We start from the raw sequence: 18,741 nt of genomic DNA, 5'->3' as shown, positions 1-18,741 counted from the left end.
AAAATACTTTATAATATATATATATGTATATATATATATATATATATATATATATATATATATATATATATATATATATATATATATATATATATATATATATATATTAGGGTAATCCAAAAAAACTTTTTTTTACTTTTTTTTATTTCTAAGGTCTAAATGTGTTCATTTATGAAAGAAAACATTGTACCAAAAAAATCAGCCAAATCGGTTAATATTTAGAGGTCGCGCTGGGGCGATTTTTATACCCCTCTAAAATTGGAATTTTCAAAAGTACAGTAAAATATTTACCTTCGTTTTCTGTACACATTTTGGTTATTTGTCGTTCGATTTTAATAAAATAAAAACGAAAATAAAGCTCTTATTACACATAATAATTTTTATTAAACAACATTAAACAACAACAGCTGCTCATTGTCGCCTGGTTTGTTCAGCACTCAATGTTGATTTTTTTGCATCTGGTAAGATAGCCCTGTTTTCTGCAATTAAATTTAGCACATACTTTTGCTGCTCTTCATCTTTTGTTAAGACAGCATTAAAGTCTTGTACTAACTTCACCCCTCTTTCGGCGCAATCATTAACAACTTTAAGAGACTTCACTACTTCTTTAGAGTCGGCATACGACTCATTGTTTTTCCAGTTTGAAGGATCTTCTTCAAGAAAGGAAATGTCATTATTTAAGAAATTAAAAAATAAAAGTAATTTACACTTTACAAAGTCCTCAAGGGATTTACTCATTACATTTGTAATACCTGCTAACTTCTTTGATGGCCTATTATTGTCTACGCATTGACGCTGAAGGGCAGTTATCATTTTTCTTTTAACTTCAATCTCTACATCATCACTAAAAAAGGCCAAAGATATAAGTTCTTCACTTAAATACCATAGATGCCGCTTCATTGCCTTGGTTGCAGCGGTCGCTATATTTTCATTCATTTCACGATATTCCTCAATATTTTTTAGAATATCTAAATCATTAAATGAGGCCGAAGCACTGAGTGGTGCAGTAAACCACTGTCGAACATATATTAACGCAGCAAACATGCTAATATCTCTTACTGCGTTTAATTCATGTTGCACCATTTTAAACTAATCTCTAAATAACCATATTTTAATTGAATAAGTTTTGCCATCCACCGAGCATGATGGAAGGCTCCAGGTGCTTTAAATGTTATTCCACTAGGAGGTTGCTCTCCTAAATATATTAGACATAATTCAAGAAGTTCTTTATAATCATCTCGTGGTTGTGAGTCTTGCAAACATTTTTTAAGAAATTAATTATAGACGATTTTTTTTAATCGAGACGTTTGAAAGATATCTTTCAGCTTCTTCATCTTGCACTGTTGGACTAAAATCATTTTTCTTGATATTCTTCCAGGCTTGTTTAAATTGTTTGAAAATAGCAGCATCTGGTCCGGACGTTGTTGGAAAATAAATTTTAAACACAGATCCTGCAACAATTTCAGTAATGTGATGACGACAAGCTAAATTCAATAATTCTTTTCCTAATTTTTCTTCAAGTTAATTACAAGCACCTTTCTCAGATCCTGTATTGCTAGCTGTGGTATCAAACGACATGCCACAGAGATTATTAATAAGATTTGAAGCGTCCCATTCATGGAGGGAAACTACAACTGCAGTAGCAATGGCTTCTCCTTTTGTATCAGAAAGTTTTAGCACTCCCAGAAGTTTTTCAACACCACGCCCTGTTACTAAAACTGACAAACGCTCAACATTTCCACTTCCATCGATGTCTGCCATCATTTTTCCATCCCAATGAACTACGAGAGGTGCATCCGGTTTGAAATTTTCTTTCGTTTCATTGTAATGAGTTTCACGATAATCAGTTCTTGCCCTATGAAAAGTAGTAACAGATATAGAGAAATCTTCAATGGGAGCTCCTAAAATTTACATTGTAGCTGCTATAGTTCGCATTGCCACACGATTGCTTACTTTTCCTCTATCTAAGGAAGCGACAACTTCAGGGGTAAAAATTTTTTTTATAGAACGCTGCCTTTTCAGACTGGAGCTTTCTGCAACATCATCTTTTCCTTTCAAAACTACGATATCATCATGATCGCTACTAGCAGAACTTGAAGGCGAAGTTGAATTCTCAAGACCAACTACTTCTTCAGAGCGTTGTTTCCTTAACGCTTCTTTTTGCAAACGTTTATCCAAACCTATCTCTCTGCAAACTTTATTTTCTTCTTTCTCTGCATCATCTTTATCAATGGAACCCAAGACCATGTTTCTATCATCTCGTTGATCTATGAGGAAATCGCGATCTTCAGCAACTTTTATTAAATCAAAATCATTAGTTGGCGCAATATCAAAAAGTTTCATAATTCTCTTTTCAAAGTCTGTTACTTTGCTTCTAGCAACAGCTGATTTCTTATTTCTGTCTTTTAATAGATCCGTTATATTCTTTATGAAATTTTTCAAGCCTTGTAACTGCATTATCCTTTCGAATTGTAGGAATTTTAACTTTTTCCCAAGTTTCACAAGTTGATTTGATTACTGTTACCGAACTTTCATGTATACTCAATCCTTTCACCTCATGGTGGAAGAAAAAACGTTTTAATACTTCCAAAATCGTTGGAAGCTTAAGATGGGAAAGGATTGATATTGGTTGACCAATTAACCATTTTGCTGTAGAACTGCGTGTTGACTTTGCGACTGCAGCCATTTTAAATTTTCTTTAATACAGTGTATGAATGAAAATATATTTTGTTGTCACCCATATTTCCAAACAAAATTAAGTTCGTTGAAACTCGCAATTATATCACTTTCTTAAAATACTGTAATTAATATTATTAGTCAAGCAAAATAGATAAACTATTGTAATTTTATTTCAGGAATCACAACACTCTCGATAAAGTCTCGAACTGAACTCAACCATATAATAAAGCAATATAATAAAATATAATGAAATTTGGCTTAGTTTGCAATTTATTTTGCCGCTTTAATATGCATTTAAAAAGGAAATATTGTTTAACAAAAATTATTATGCGTAATAAGAGCTTTATTTTCGTTTTTATTTTATTAAAATCGAACGGTTTATAACCGAAATGTGCACAGAAAACGAAGGTCAATACTTTACTGAACTTTTGAAAATTCCAATTTTAGAGGGGTATAAAAATCGCTCCAGCGCGACCTCTAAATATTAACCGATTTGGCTGATTTTTTTGGTACAATGTTTTCTTTCATAAATGAACACATTTAGACCTTAGGAATAACAAAAAGTAAAAAAAAAATTTTTTGGTCACTTTTGGATCACCCTAATATATATATATATATATATATATATATATATATATATATATATATATATATATATATATATATATATATATATATATATATATATATATATGTTATAAAGTATGACCAAAATTAAAATGACTTGTAATTAGTATATCGAGTATTTAGTATTTATGTGTATGATATGAGCTTACTGAACTTAATTGTATTTGAATTTGAAAGTTATGCAATTAAAAAATATATGAAGTATATGCCAGGTGAGAATTCTATGAAACATTTAAAACAAATCTATTGTAAGAATTATGACAACCAAATCATATTAAACTAGTTTTGATCGGAGATGAAAAATAATATAGTTGAACAATCTGTTTATGGTGCATAAAACAAAATAAAGTGGCAATTACTTATTTTAAAACATGCTTCAGGGCTTTATGCATCTTGTGGCAACCCGTATAACTACTGTTATGCATATTCTCAGCAGAAGCTAATCACAAATTTGATTAGGAAGATGTGGTCATAAAATGTCTGTTTCCTTATCGGAAAATCTGCTCTTTTCTAGCACTTTCTAACATTCGTTAATAAAACTTCATGGCTGTGTAATGAAAAAACATAATAACATCATATGTGATGCGGATGCAAAGCAAGTAATCTTGGATGAGAAGCTTGCCCAGATAAAGACCATTAATAGGACGATGGATGTATTATTTGAGAATGAAAGGATATTTATGATACAACAGCACGCAAGTAAATTTCAATATCTCTGAATTGAGTTGCATAAATCTCCTAGTGTACACCTAGACCCCAGTAAGTTAGCATAAAGTTACTTTAAAGATTTGTATGCCAGAGATATGTTGATGAAGGCAGGTTGGTATTTGAAAAAGAGTGAGAATATTTAAATAGAACCTTAAACACAAGTTTTCTCCATTTAAGTTTCAATACTTGCGAGCATCATTCAATAAGTTTCCAACAACAATATTCTACAGGCTAAAGAAGAGGCTTTAGACTTCTTTGAGTGGAATAAAAACCAAATGCTGAAAGCAAAAAAAAGAATACTTGCATTTTTTAACATTATTTATGAAGCTACAGAAGGTAAGGAAATCAGCTAAAGAGTTTGGAGTCTCAAAAGGCACTACACAAATCTCAAGAATGTAGGAAAACTTTAAGATAAACTTAAAAGGAAAAAACCAGAGAACTTTAAGATTAACTTAAAAGTTTGTTAGCGAGTTATTAATAACAACTGATATGGAATCAAATGATTTTTTACTGTTATCACTTTAAATAAAATGAATGATTGAAAAGAATTGTAATTAGTTGTTGATTCCAATGAAAATAATTTTAAAATAGTGAAAAATGTAGACAAGATAAAGGAATGCGCTAAAACTAATTCAATCACATTTGAACTGTATATCATGAATAAGTTTGCTTATAATATATTTAGTAAAGAAATTGAAGAGATAACAAATTTTTAGACTTTGTGTAAAAAACAATGTGGATTAATTCAAAGGTATTTGTTGAATAAGTTACTTTTAAAGAAAATATGGTTTGTGAAAAAAAAAAAAAGACTTCTTTGAAAGATCTAACAATCTTGTTAGAGCTGCATGAAAACTTAAAGAAGAACTAAGTACTCTATCATTACCAGAATTAAAACCTTGAAAATTTGTTTTACCAAACATAGTCAAACTAGTAATTGACTTCTAAGTGATGACTTTTCACAAATGATGCCAAAGCAAAAAGACTTTGAAAGTATTAGGCGAAACAAGGATGCTCAAAAAAGGCTTTTACTACTTAAACTTAATGAAACGTAAATTGCAATTAAAAATTCAATCTGAAACCTAAGTGGTACATAACAACTAATGCAATCGAGATGTGTGTGCATCCATAACCAAAGTACCATACAACAGTACTGACCAAACAACACCAGTATTAAAAACAGCGCCATTTAACAGCATATTGGTTTTTTATGCAACAGAATTGACAACAGTAAAGAAAATCTGAAGCAGAAAGAAAGCTTAATACTAATGAAAGTTATAAACATGTTGTCCAGGATGATGTCAAGAATATCACTGGACCAAAAGTGAATGCTCACTTTACCCATTTGTGCTTTATTTTAAAGAAGAAACATTCCTCAGGTAACAATCTTTTTGACCACAAAAGTTAAGATGGTATAGTTAGATATATCAAAACCAATTTACCTGATTTATCAGGTGTTAAGTAGTACTAGGATGGCTGTGCAACACAATTTAAAAACTTTTATAACTATATTAGTCCTTGTTATTAAATGCTGAATGACTACTTTTTGCTACCAACCATGGTTAATACCCTTGAAATTGGTAGGACTGTTGAGTAATTAGTCTTTCAAGGAAGTCTAAAATAAATAACCAAATGGCAGAGCGTAGATATCAAAAAAGAGGATGAATTTTTAAGCAGTGAAATACTTTTAATTTTCCTGGGAATAAGTATGCTTTGATGGATTGAATTTATCTTTTAATGGTTGATGAGAAAATCAAAACAATACAATACAATTAAAATTAAAAAAAACTTAATTATAAAGAACAAATTTTTTATGAAAATCAGCAACAGTATTAAAATTTAGATTTAAAACTTCAAGAGTTATATGAAAAAAGACTGGAATTAAATGAAATTTTAAGTTTTTACATTAGTGTAAAATTACACAAAAATTAACACAAAATTAATGTCTTAGTTTAACAATGAGTAAAAGCTGCATTTAATACAATCAACTTAGTTTTAGTATCAAACTAAAATATACTGAAGCATTATCTTTTCTAACAGCCTACAATTACCTTCATTTAAATCAAATTTAGGAATCATCTTAGAATCAAATACAAAACGAGGAGAAAAACTAGAATATTCACAAATTCAAAATGTCCAGCCATAGGTAATAAAAGCTTTATATTTTCATTTATTGAGAATTACGATGGGCCTAAACCTAAAAATAAAAAAGTATCCCCTCTAAGCACTTGGTTCTGGATGCAGCATGAAGATTTACCATAAAAAAAACCATGTGGTTACCAGTTTAAGCCAACCCAATTGAGGTTATGTAAAAGACCTAAAAAGTTGTCAAATTTCTTTAGTTAAAAATCCTTAAATTCTTCATAAATTGCTTAATATTTTGTTAATGTGCTTAGTTTTTACACCAATAGATGTACAATGTAACACCTATATTTAAAAAATTATTTACAGCAAACAAATAGATGTTTTTTCCAAATATTAATCCATTTAATATCTATTTGGTTGTTTTTCAGATACGTAGTTAAATAATTATCATTAATTTTAACAAATTTAGCAATTTCTACAAGAGAAGCAGCGAATAAATTAAGTAAATACAATTTGGATGAATATTTTAAACCCTTACAAAATGTCCATATGGAAAACTTTGCACTCTAAGACGACTTCTTGAATGATGTTTTTACTTAAAAGCCTATAGAAAAGCCAGTGTTCAGAGAGATATAAGGGTAGAACTATTTAATCTATGAGTAAATCACTAAGCTTATCTAATATCTGTCTTTAAATATAAAACAGAGCTCAGCAGTTACTTAGGAAAATTTTATAAATTTGTGAACTGCAAGGAAAAGAAAAGAGGACAAAAATATGAAACAGATCCAGCAGATTTTAAAGAAAATTTAATGGCAAATCAATTGCTTGATGTGTATCAAAAAGACCACTAGAAACTAGCAGACATTGAAAAGAAATTTCTATTAAAAATGATAGATGAATACTACAAGTTTTATGAGGTGAGTATCCAGTGTCTCAAAAAATTATCCGACCAAACAGGTTTTTCCCAAAAAAAAATGTTTACGCTCTAAATTATACTAAAAATAATGAATAGCGATACTTAATTTGTCTGTCATATTTATTCTATTGGGAATAGTGTTTTGTTTAGTGTTCATATTTTTTGATTTATGCTTCAGTTGGTTTATTATTTGTTCTGAAAGAAACTTAGTATTGAATAGGCTTGTAAAAAAATTATCCAATCAAGCGATATTTAGGTAATTTTAATTAAATTTATGTGAAATTTGTTGAAATATTTTTTCGTTATGCAATTTCATTAATTGTATAAAGCAAACTTTTATACAGTTAATAAAATCTTGCTGCACCTGAACTACTGTCAGGTGCAGCAAGAGACTGAAATTCCTCATAATACAGTATCCGACATAATAAAGAGGCATAATTTGATTGGAACAACAGCCACAAAAGAAGGGCAAGGTCGAAAAAAAAAGATTTTTAGAGTTTTAAGAGAAACTTAATATATACCCAATTATACAAGTCAAGAAAAATCGCTTCATTTCTGCTCGAAAACTGGCAGAACAAGCTGAAGAGAATTATGGAATCAAATTATCCCATCAGACAATCAGAAATCGTATCCAAGACCAGGGATTTCAAGGATGACTTGTGCGTAATAAGCCATATTTGAGTAAGAAGCACATGAAAAGAAGATTGGAGTTTGCTAAGAAGTTCAAAAACATGAAGTTAAGTTTCTGGAAAAAGATCCTATGGAGCGACGAATCGAAATTCAACATAAAATCATCTGATGGAGCCCAAAAAGTTTGGAGAAAAACCGGAGAAGCCTAAAAATTAAGCTGCGTGAGAGGAACTGTCAAGTATTGTGGCGGTAACATGATGGTATGGCGTTCAATGGCTCGGAAGGGTGTCAGAAAACTCCAATTTTTTGATACTATAACGGATCAGTTGCAATATAGAAACATATTAAAGAAAAATTTGTAGTCATCTGCTCGAAAACTTCGGCTAGGATCTGATTTTATATTTCAGCAAGATAACAATCCCAAGCATAGCGCCACTAAAACCAAAGAGTGGTTTGCTGAAAAAAATGTTGAGGTCTTGGAATTGCCCGCACAATCACCGAGCTTTAATCCCATTGAACATTTGTGGGAAATTTTAGACCGAAAAATTGGAGATCGGTCATTTTCCAAAAAAGATAACCTCAAAGTGGCACTTGAAGAAGCCTGGGAAAAGATTCAAACAGAAGAAGCAAAATCTTTAGTCGAATCAATGCCTAGACGTCTAGAAGCTGTAATCCAAGCAAAGGGAGGCCCAACAAAGTATTAAAATAATTGCTTTGTTAAATAATATTTTATTATGAAACAAATGTGTTAAGTCGAATAATTTTTTGGGAATAAAAAAACGACCTAAGTTCCTTTATTTTAAGACTGAAAACTTTGTGATTCATATTTTACATTAAAACAAATAAATCTATTTAAAAATATGTTTTTTTATTTTTATTAATTTTGAGTTAACCATAGAAGTATAAATTTACCAAAATGCAGCACTGTTTTTAGGAAAAGTATTCTAAAAAATGTTTGGCTATTGCCTCACAGATGAATGACAAATTTTCGAAATGGGGCTGTTTCATCTAGGCCGATTCCAAATCCAAAATTTTTCATAGTCAACAAAGTTATTGACGATTTATTGACTGACCAATGCTATGTTTATCGCACCTGTTGAGGTATAATCACAGGAAAAATAGATGATGATTTGGCCTTTTTAGAAGCTGGACCTATGAACCATTCTTGTTGGCTAACATTAGCATGCATCATCTCGGAGTGTCTATTACAAACCTACAAAAAATCTAAATCTGTTTGCCAAATTTATAGTAAAAGTGTATTTTTCTAGTTGGTTTAGTATTAAGATTCATAAATATTTAACTGACGGCCCCAAAACCTATTTAATGTGATTCAAAGAATCTATAAACTTCCTGATTTCAATGCTAAGAACATTTTTTATAAAGTTGTAGATAATAACGGTTATTTTGCTCATGGTGAAAATATTCTCATTGGAATGTTAGCCAATGAGGATCAAGAGGTCAGAAGGAAAGGTTAATAAAGTTTTGCATCTAAAAGGCTTCATAGAAGACTTTCATGGCATTGAGTTTGAGACTATTTGAAGAAGGTAAAATACCTGAAATTATTGAAAATCCACTTAAGTTAAGACAAGAGTGTCACAGCCAAAATATTAAAAGACATGTAAAACTTATTACTGAAGCTTCAGCATCTGTGGTTGGACACGATTGCAAATATGGGGTTATTTGAAAAAAAAATTAGATCCAGCAAATTAATTTAAAATTTTAACTCAAACAGATATTTTAAATGCTAACTTTTTATATAATTATACCTATTTTTGTATAACTATTTGATATAAATTTCTCTGTTTTCTATGTAATTAACCACTGCATTACAATTGTTAGGATTTTATATCTTGATAGTAAATTTGAACATAGATTTAAAATATTAAAAGTATTAACTGTCATATTTTTGCAATATATTCTCTTACTTCAACTAAAAAACAATAAAAAATTTATATTTTTGGTATTATTTTGATAAATAGAGCTTTTAGGAAAAATGTCAAAAGTTTTACATTTAAGACTTAAGCCCAAGTGGGTCAGATAAAAATAATCACCACTGACTTTTTTTCTTCATAAATAAGTTTTACAAATCAAAAACCAGGTATTAGGTGGAGACACTTTTTGATTTCTTAAAAAATTTTTTTCAGCTCACCTTCTTGCGTATAGTAAAAAAAGAGAAAGTCTAGTAGCTAAAAATAAAATGTCAACACTAATAAAATTTATTTCCAAATTAAATTTCTTTTTTTTAAAATCACGCTATATGAAACGTTATTAAAACATCTCATCACCACTAAAAGATGCATAAAAACTTTTGGATTAAATAATATACTAAGAAACAAATTTGAGAATAATTTTAAAAAATTTCATTCATCCAGTTTAAATAAAAACATTAAATTTTTTGGATTCTTTCAAAATTTTCTATTTAGTCATATTTTTTTAAAGTAAAGTTTTACTTTTAAAAACTTATCTGATTTTAAGGTTACTTACTTTTTGTTTAAATCAGAAACTTATCAAAAATACATAAAAATCAATAAAGATATTGTTTATATATATATATATATATATATATATATATATATATATATATATATATATATATATATATATATATATATATAAATATAAACTTTAACTTTCTTAACAGGAAGACCTTACTTCTAACCCCTCCCCCCTCCTCCTGTTTCTTAGGCATAAAACCTAAAATTGAGAAGCCTCTAACTTTGTTCAGAAACACAGTTGAACTGCTACTCACCGATATCTTAATGAAAGGCTGTTATATATCTATAGCTCTGATCAAAAATGTGACGTCATTTCCTTTCCTTTTTTGTGTAACGCTTCAGCGAACCTTATTTACTAAGCATATTTATTCCTTGTAATTTTAACGTTGTTGTCGTTATTGCAGTGACCCAATATCTTTGATTAAAGCCTAATGTTTAATGTTGCATTTGTTGCGGGCTCATAACACAGGCCCAGAAATTTAATCTAAAATACCTCGTTTTCTTATAACTTTTCTTAACAGTTTATAAAGAGAGAGAGAATTTCAAAATTCATTTTAACAAGATTTTTTTAAAATTTGTTTTTGGTAAAACTTCAAATGTTTTACAACTTTAAAAATATTATGAGTAATTCAAAAGATATTTTAAGATTAATTTGCTTATCACGTTTATATTGTCCAACATCTAAAGGATGCAATGTACCATAGTTCTTCGTGAGCATAAAAGTTGCATGAATAGAAAACAAAATGAAGTTTCTCAAACTTAAATATTTATATAAGCATAACTAAAAAAATAAGAACTTTGAAATTTTCGAAAAAGATTTTGATTTCAATCTCAATTGCTTCCCATTCCTATAAGTAAGTAAAGACTCTATTTATCAATACTTTTTATTTGACACAAACTTCAACCTGGTGGTCAAATTTCCTAGCAGTGGAATTTAAATTGCATAAAGCTTTTTCTCAATCGAAACAGAAAACTTCTGTTAAAAGCATAATCACAACATTTCTTATAGATTTCATCGTAAGTTGTAAACATTTTCTTGATTTAAAGACAAAACAATCGAAGATTTATTTTGCTTTACAAATTTGATGCTCGCGGTGACCAAGTCCCAGTCCTATAAAGCTAAAAAAATGCATTATTTACGCAAAAAAACAGGATTTTTCTTACGCAAAAAAAAAAAAATTCCGTAAACTGCAATCCTATAAATTAAAAATAACGAACAAACTTTGAGTAAATTACGCAAAAAAATCTGCGAGAAATTCTAAGTCTTGCGTAGTTACGCAAAATTTTAAACAAAGAATGAGCAAAGTAGTGTAAAGGTTTTTGATTTTTTTTTTCAAACCACAGACATCTATTTTTGCAAATAAAAAGATTCGTCTTTGAAAAACGTAGAGTTATACAACTTTTAAAAATTTCAGTGAATATTAAGTGTTTCAATAACATTTTTGACATTTTTCTAAAAATAAGCATTGGGTGAGAAGTATTGTTTAACTTTAGTTAAAATATTCAAAAATCCACCAACTTGAAGATGAAACAATTATCAAAGTAGTAAGTTTACACTAGAGCAAACTCATGATTGATTTCAATATAAGACGTGAAAAACATAGCAATAGGAGTCAGTCACTCTACAAAACAAGAAGCTGAAAGCTGTAGTATTTACCATTCATTCAAAATGCTAATGAACAAATTTGTCATCGACAAAAATTTGTTTGTCACCTTCATAAATGAAATTATTAAAAATTGAACATTATATAGGGAAGAGTATGCACTCATCATCCTAAAAATCTATCCGGCCAATTTGCTGAATTTATGTTTTCACTTCAAACTCTAAAGTAACACGATAGCAAACTTTATACTTTATAACAATTTAATGAACATTTACTGATTAAAATATTTAAAATAAGTTATAAATTATAAAAATTAATAACACTCAATTGAGATCAAGGGTGCATACAAGTATGCTCCCTTGATCCTACATATATTCACCCTTGACCCTATTTTTGTATATTTGATCCGAATCCAAATTTATACCATGAAGGTGTAAAAATTGTTTTTAGTCATTCAAACAATGTCTTTATCAAAAAACAATTACCTTTTTATAAATTTTACTACAAATTTATTCCTCTTAATAGCAGAAAAAAAAAAGCGAAATCAATTATAGAAAAAAAAATGAAAAAAAAAAAAAAAAAAAAAAAAAAATCAATTCTATAAAAATGTTATTTGTATACTGAGGCTCAACGTTTCCTAAGTTGTTAAAGTAAAAAATTACTTCTTTACAACATCTTTGAGTAGATCTAAAAAACAATTCGTTAAAATGTTGTGATTCTAACGCATCACTGTCATGGTTATTACTGTTAGAAATACTTTTTTTTTTGTTTTCTCACTGGTGACTACAATGTGGTGGAAAGGACAGAATTGTTATACCAATTTTTCTTGCTAAATCTAAACATGGTCAACAAGTAAAAGCTCTGAATTAGCTGGTTAACATTTCACATCTTAAATAAAATGTTTCATCCATTCTAAAAATGTTGCAATATTCATCAAACCGGAAGAACTTACGACCCCAACATATCCAGGTGGACCACCACTTATCATGCTTCCTTTGAAATGAATTCATTATAAAAAATGGAGGGGGTTGAGTTAATGAGAAAAAACAAAAAATGAGGGATTGAGAGATTGCAACAAAGTTTGGTTTTCAGACTGTATTTGTGTTTTTTTTACATTTCGTAATATATCTTTTCAGGGTTATTAAATTTATTCCCTTTTCCTTAGATACACGGTAAATTATTCGGCCATCAAGAATTGCAGCAACAGGTGCTCGCATTTCATTTTCATTAACATTACCCCCTAGTCCGTCTTTCAATATTTCTTTTCTTATGATACATCATGTTAATCGGTAAAAAAATAGAAAAACTCTGTGTGAATTTATACTGCCCATAAATTGTTGAATAAACCTTTGTGTTGTATAAACTTTCATTTTCGAATGCAAATCTCTAAAACGATGAAATAAAATTTGTTTATAATTCACAGATTAAAAAAAGATATATCCAAGATATATCATATAAGATTTATCCCAGTTATATCCCTTGTTTTCAATTGCAATTTGAATGCTTGCAATTTGAAAACATGTTAACTAGGGTAGTCCTTAATTTTCAAAGTTTAATTTTTGTACAGGGCACCCTTGAATTTTGTTTATATGCATGCATAAAAAATTAACAAAAAAAATCAGCTAAATCTGAAAACATTTAGAGGTCCCTACCACATATATAATAGTTAAGTATCATGTGGGGTTCCGTGGCTGCATGTCACTAGTTGTTATGCTGGTGAACTCTTTCACTGCACACTATACCGCCTGCATAATTTATCAATATGATGTTTTTTATTTATTGTTAAATTATCCAGAATGCATTTCACCAGCTGTCAGCCATTTGTAACCAGACACTGACAGACACTTAATATAACAATAATATTTGATGAATCTGAATTAGTGACTACTGACTCTCTCAGGTAAACATCCGTAACAACTGACCTAGTGGAAACTGGATCAAAAGTGAGTGTTTTCTTTGTTTATTTTTGCTTAAATACTAATTTGCCAAATTATATTGATTTAATAATGAATTACTATAAAACAGACAGAATGACCGATCCGCTGTGCTAAATCCATTTTAAATTGTTAATTTATATCAATTGCCTGAGTGCCATAGTATCGAACTTGACTTTTCATTTATGCACATAATTGTGTATTTTATTTGTTGGTTTTAGACCTTGTCAGAGTTTTCATATGTCATTGTTGTTTATTTATATAGCATAACATAAATTTTTCAATTAGTTTTCTGAGCTCTACAAGTTTTTGTTAGAAATTGCATATAATTTGAATAATTAAATTGGATGGTAACAAATAAAATTTATTATTTTAAGGGAGATGGCCAATGCTTTCTTTAGGACTTCGAAACCAACTACAAGACGAGAAACTGAGTTGTGGCTGATAGGCCAAATGTCTGAAATTCTCAGCTCTACAAAGTTACCGTCAAAGAAGGAAGTCATGGCACTTTTCTTCTATTACAAAGAGGCCACCAAACAGACCGTTCGTGAAGCATCACATTCAACAACTAATGACGTTCTTGAAGTGTGGGCTAAAGCCCGCATCACGACACGGTTGAAGAAACACGTTGTTGAAAAAGTTGAATGTCTGTTCCATGAATATGACAAACTGAAGAAAAATAAGGAAAATAAAGCAAAGCGCTCTGAAAGTCTACTCAAGAAGGAAGAAGAATGGAAGGATGGCTTAGAGAGTCTTTTTGACATTGCTCATGCGGACGCCATGAAGATTATTAGCATGCAGGAGGACAGGGAGTTCCTGTTAGCTCAGCGTAAGGCGGGACGACGTGGTAAAATGGGAAGTGTTGACAAAACCATGGCCAAAATAGAAAGAGATGTTCACAGTAGAGAAGAAAACTTCAAGAGAAGAAAAGAGAGAGAAGAACAGGACAGAGTGGCCAGAGAGGAGAAAGCTATTCTTCAGAATTCCGAAAGCGAACAGGAGTCTGGTAATGATAATGAAGCATTTGGTGAGCCATCATCAAGCACAACTTCAAAGAGAACCAAACGTAAACGTGGCACACACAAAATACTGAATGACAAGTTAGCAGTATGTCTGGATATGACAAAGGTCAGTGATAGAAATGCTGCACTAGTCCTGACTCCAGCGCTGCAGTACCTCGGTCATGACCCAGCAGAGTTTAATATCAATCAATCGTCCATTCGAAGAGAAAGGATGAAATGTAGGCAGAGAATGGCAGAGAACTTGAAAGCAGAATTCAAGCCAACAGTTCCACTAACAATACACTGGGATGGGAAATTGCTGGAAGATATCAGTAGCAAAAAAATTGTGGACTGGCTCCCAATCCTCGTGTCTGGACTAGGAGTTGACCAACTTCTTTGTGTACCGAAGCTGCCATCTGCAACTGGAGAAGCTGCAGCAACAGCTGGTTATGATGTAACTGTAGCGTGGGGCATAGCTGATAAAGTCAAGTGCGTGTGCTTCGACACTACTTCCGTCAATAGTGGTCCAAGAAATGGTGCTTGCATCCAACTGGAGCAGAAGTTTGACAAAGATTTGCTCTGGTTTGCTTGCCGTCATCACATTTTAGAAATAGTCTTAGAGGCAACGGTTACTCTTTCTCTTGGCCCTTCAAAGGGTCCAGACATTATGATTTTTTAAAAGGTTTCAAAGCAGTTGGGAAATAATTGACCGGTCAAACTTTCAGGCATCTAGTTCGAATGACATCGTGCACAGTGCCGTTTCCAGTGTTGCAAATGAAATTATTGCATTCGCTGAAAACCAACTGCAACAGTTTCAGCCTCGTGATGATTATCGCGAACTGCTAGAGCTGACAATAATGTTTCTGGGAGGCGTTCCATCTCAAGGATGCTCATTGAAAGCTCCGGCAGGACTGCATCGAGCCAGATTGATGGCCAAGGCTATTTATTCATTGAAAATATGGATGCTGAGAAGCCAGTTCAAGATGACAAATAAAGAAGAGAAGGGAAGAGCAGACGTGTGTCTTTTCACAGTGACTCTGTATGTCAAGGCCTGGTTTAGAGCGCCGTCAGCGCCATCTTTGCCTCGTGTTGATCTCGAGCTTATCAAGGAGATCGACAAATACAAGGCACAGAATCAAGCAGTCTCTCAGATCGCAATGAAGAAAATTTTAGGACATTTGTGGTATTTGTCAGAAGAACTGATTGCATTGGCTTTCTTTGATGACGAAGTCTCCGATGACACTAAACGTCTGATGGTCAGTACCCTGCAAGCACCGGGTGCAGAATATCCTTTGAAGAGGATAACTGTTGATCCTACGCTAGTGAGCTCCAAGAACTTGGAAGACTTTGTCACCGAGAGCAGTCGTAGGTTCTTCACCATCACTGGTCTACCGTCAACTTTCCTCAACAAAGATGTGAAGCTCTGGTCTGCAGATGCTGACTATCAGTTGACGATGAACACTGTCAGTAGTATGAGAGTTGTGAATGACATAGCAGAACGTGGAGTTGCCTTAATGGACGAATACAACAAGCTGCACACAAACGATGAGGAGCAGAAACAGTGCCTTCTCTTAATTGTAAAGAAGTACCCCCAGCGATTTCCTGATCAAGCGAAGAATACCCTGGCAATGGACTAACTAGACGGTTTTTGTCACTTTGACAGTCTCAACGCAGAAGGACAATAATAATTACAATATGTAACACTGTAACAGTTGTTTAAATGTGCTTCAATAAAGCAATGTTGTGCTCTGTGATCATATTTGTCCTAATCATTCATATTGTAGAATACTGAGCATATGAGCCTTCTGTGGGCACTTTTATAGATATAAACTCTGCGGTAGAGACCCCTAAAATGTATTTTTCTCAAATAAAATTTTCAGTACAATTATTTTTTCATAAACGTCAACCATTGAAGGGGGTGCCCCGTCAGAAAACTGAAGAAAATTTTTTTTGTAACGAATAAGGACCACCCTAATGTTAACAAGTAAAATAAAATCTTTTACTGTCAACTAAAGTTATTCAAATTACATCAATATCATTCAATATAATGTAATCCTCAGGTTGTCACTGAATACAACACAAATCAGCAAATATTCTTTATCAACAAGTAACTTAGAACTAATAATTTCTTAACATTTTAGGGCTTCTAGTATTTGTTTCATATGCACAAGTTACTTAAAAAGAAAAAAAAGAAAAGCCAGTTGGACTCAGTGGTGTTTGATTTTTATGGGAATCGATTTACAAACACTGAAACCCTCGCCAAAAACTTTCGACTTGCATCTGTGTCACATTTAAACGCCAAATAAAATATTTTTTTGCTTTCCCCATAAAAATGATCTCATAAAAAAAATGGTTACTTATCCAGTGCGACAATCTTTAGGTATTATGAAGAATTTACCTTCTCGTGCTATTATTACGAGTTCTTAGAAGAACAATAATTAATTTATTGTAATTTGATTTTAGGGCCTAAATCTGTGTCTGAGATTTTCTGATTTTTTCTGTAACAAAATTTGTTTTCCAACTATACCCTCACCAGATGTCGCATGGTATTATTTGAGTAGGATAATATATGAAAGGAAGGTAAATTGTGACGGTTCCTAAATTTAGATAAACGATTTTTTCAGTAAATATTCCTAACATAGGTTATTTAAAGCAAAGAGAGTTTATTGGAGTTTTTTTAAACATTTTTGGCAGAGATAGAAGAGTACAATGACTCACTTAAAAGATTTTTATTTATTCAATAATTTTACAAATTGTTAAAGGTAATTGGAATGAAAATCACAATTTTTTTAAAGGTAAATGTTTTTAAAAAGTATTTGCGTAAATAAAAAATACATTCCATTTGCGCATGTAGATACATAAAATGGTGAGGTCAGTTGCATCATTTGAATTAAGTATTTTATTTGAATATGAAAAAAAATATTTTGATTCGTTTCGAAAAAAAAAATTATTTCTAAAAAAAGGAGAAGCAGTCAGTTGAACCTAGGAGAATGAGAATTTAACATATTTATCATATTTTCTTCTGCCTTTATAAACATTAAGATTGTGTCACGAAAAAGAACCTTAGAACATTAGTTGCTTCCCATATTCTAACTAAAGCTATATTCAGCTTCTTATTTCTATAAAAAAGTCTTCTCTTACAGAAATAAGTAGCAAAATATAGCTTTAGTTAGAATATAGGAAACAACTCCTGACCTGCAATAGACCTTGACATATTTTATCAGTTGTTTAATACTTATTGATACAATGCCTAAAGAATGCTCTCCTGTTACAGCCTCTCTAAATTTTTCGCTTTAAACTTAAACTGTTCGACACAACGAGAATAGGAAGTAACAAAGAAACACAAAAGAAACAACAAATACGGAGGAGAGCGCGCTCGCCGACACAATTCATCGAATGGAACTTAATGAATGAAGGTGTACTCTATGTAAAACCGACAAATTGATTAAGTTTCCTGCAAGTCTTGATAAAAAAATGGAATTAGATTGTAATAATAAAATAAATTAACAAAAAAAAAAGTTAAAAAAAAAATTTTTTTTAAATACTTTTACGTACCTTCCATCGACCTTCTTTTTCCGATATAATTCTCAATGTCTTTTAATATCTTCTCCGTATTTTCTTCCTTATTTTCATGTAGCTGACAACATAACTTGCCTGAAATGATGAGAGCTAATTTAAAAGAATCGGGAGGCAGGTAGTTTTTAACTTGAATAGTATGTTCTTGCACTGATATGATTGCGTTTAAACCTATGGAAAATGTGAAGATTCATAATGCGTTGATGAGGTTGTTACCAACTCCATGGACTTTGATTGGTTAAACAAAACCCACAATGCAATTTTAAAAGTTTAAAATTAAATACAAAATATAAATCAAAACAACGCTCTATATCACGAGTCATTTTATCAACTTGCAAAACATGTTTTATTATCGAAATGATATCTAAATTTAATTATGTTTTGAACTTTTGCGTGAATTCAAACTAAATTTGATTGGTCAAAATCTGTATTCTCATAAGAGGATTGTAAAAATTTGGTATATACTGTTTAACATATCAGTTTGATTTT

At 31.0% G+C, this 18,741-nt stretch overlaps 1 protein-coding gene across 1 annotated transcript in view; it reads right to left on the bottom strand.

Moving 5' to 3' along the window:
• LOC149894067 (NACHT, LRR and PYD domains-containing protein 14-like) overlaps positions 1 to 18,496 on the bottom strand; it is a 55,760-nt gene extending 37,264 nt beyond the window's left edge. Inside the window, exon 1 of the mRNA XM_090070845.1 lies at positions 18,232 to 18,496. Coding sequence (XP_089926971.1) covers positions 18,232 to 18,238 — 7 coding nt within the window. The 5' untranslated portion in view covers positions 18,239 to 18,496. The remainder of the gene's footprint in view (positions 1 to 18,231) is intronic.
• Between the last annotated feature and the right edge of the window lie 245 nt (positions 18,497 to 18,741).

Source organism: Hydra viridissima, unplaced genomic scaffold (assembly GCF_058129835.1).
Source record: "Hydra viridissima isolate aposymbiotic clone 2 unplaced genomic scaffold, HvirCarnegie_v1 scaffold_1, whole genome shotgun sequence".
NCBI lineage: Eukaryota > Metazoa > Cnidaria > Hydrozoa > Anthoathecata > Hydridae > Hydra > Hydra viridissima.
This window is presented reverse-complemented; position numbering and strand designations above follow the sequence as displayed.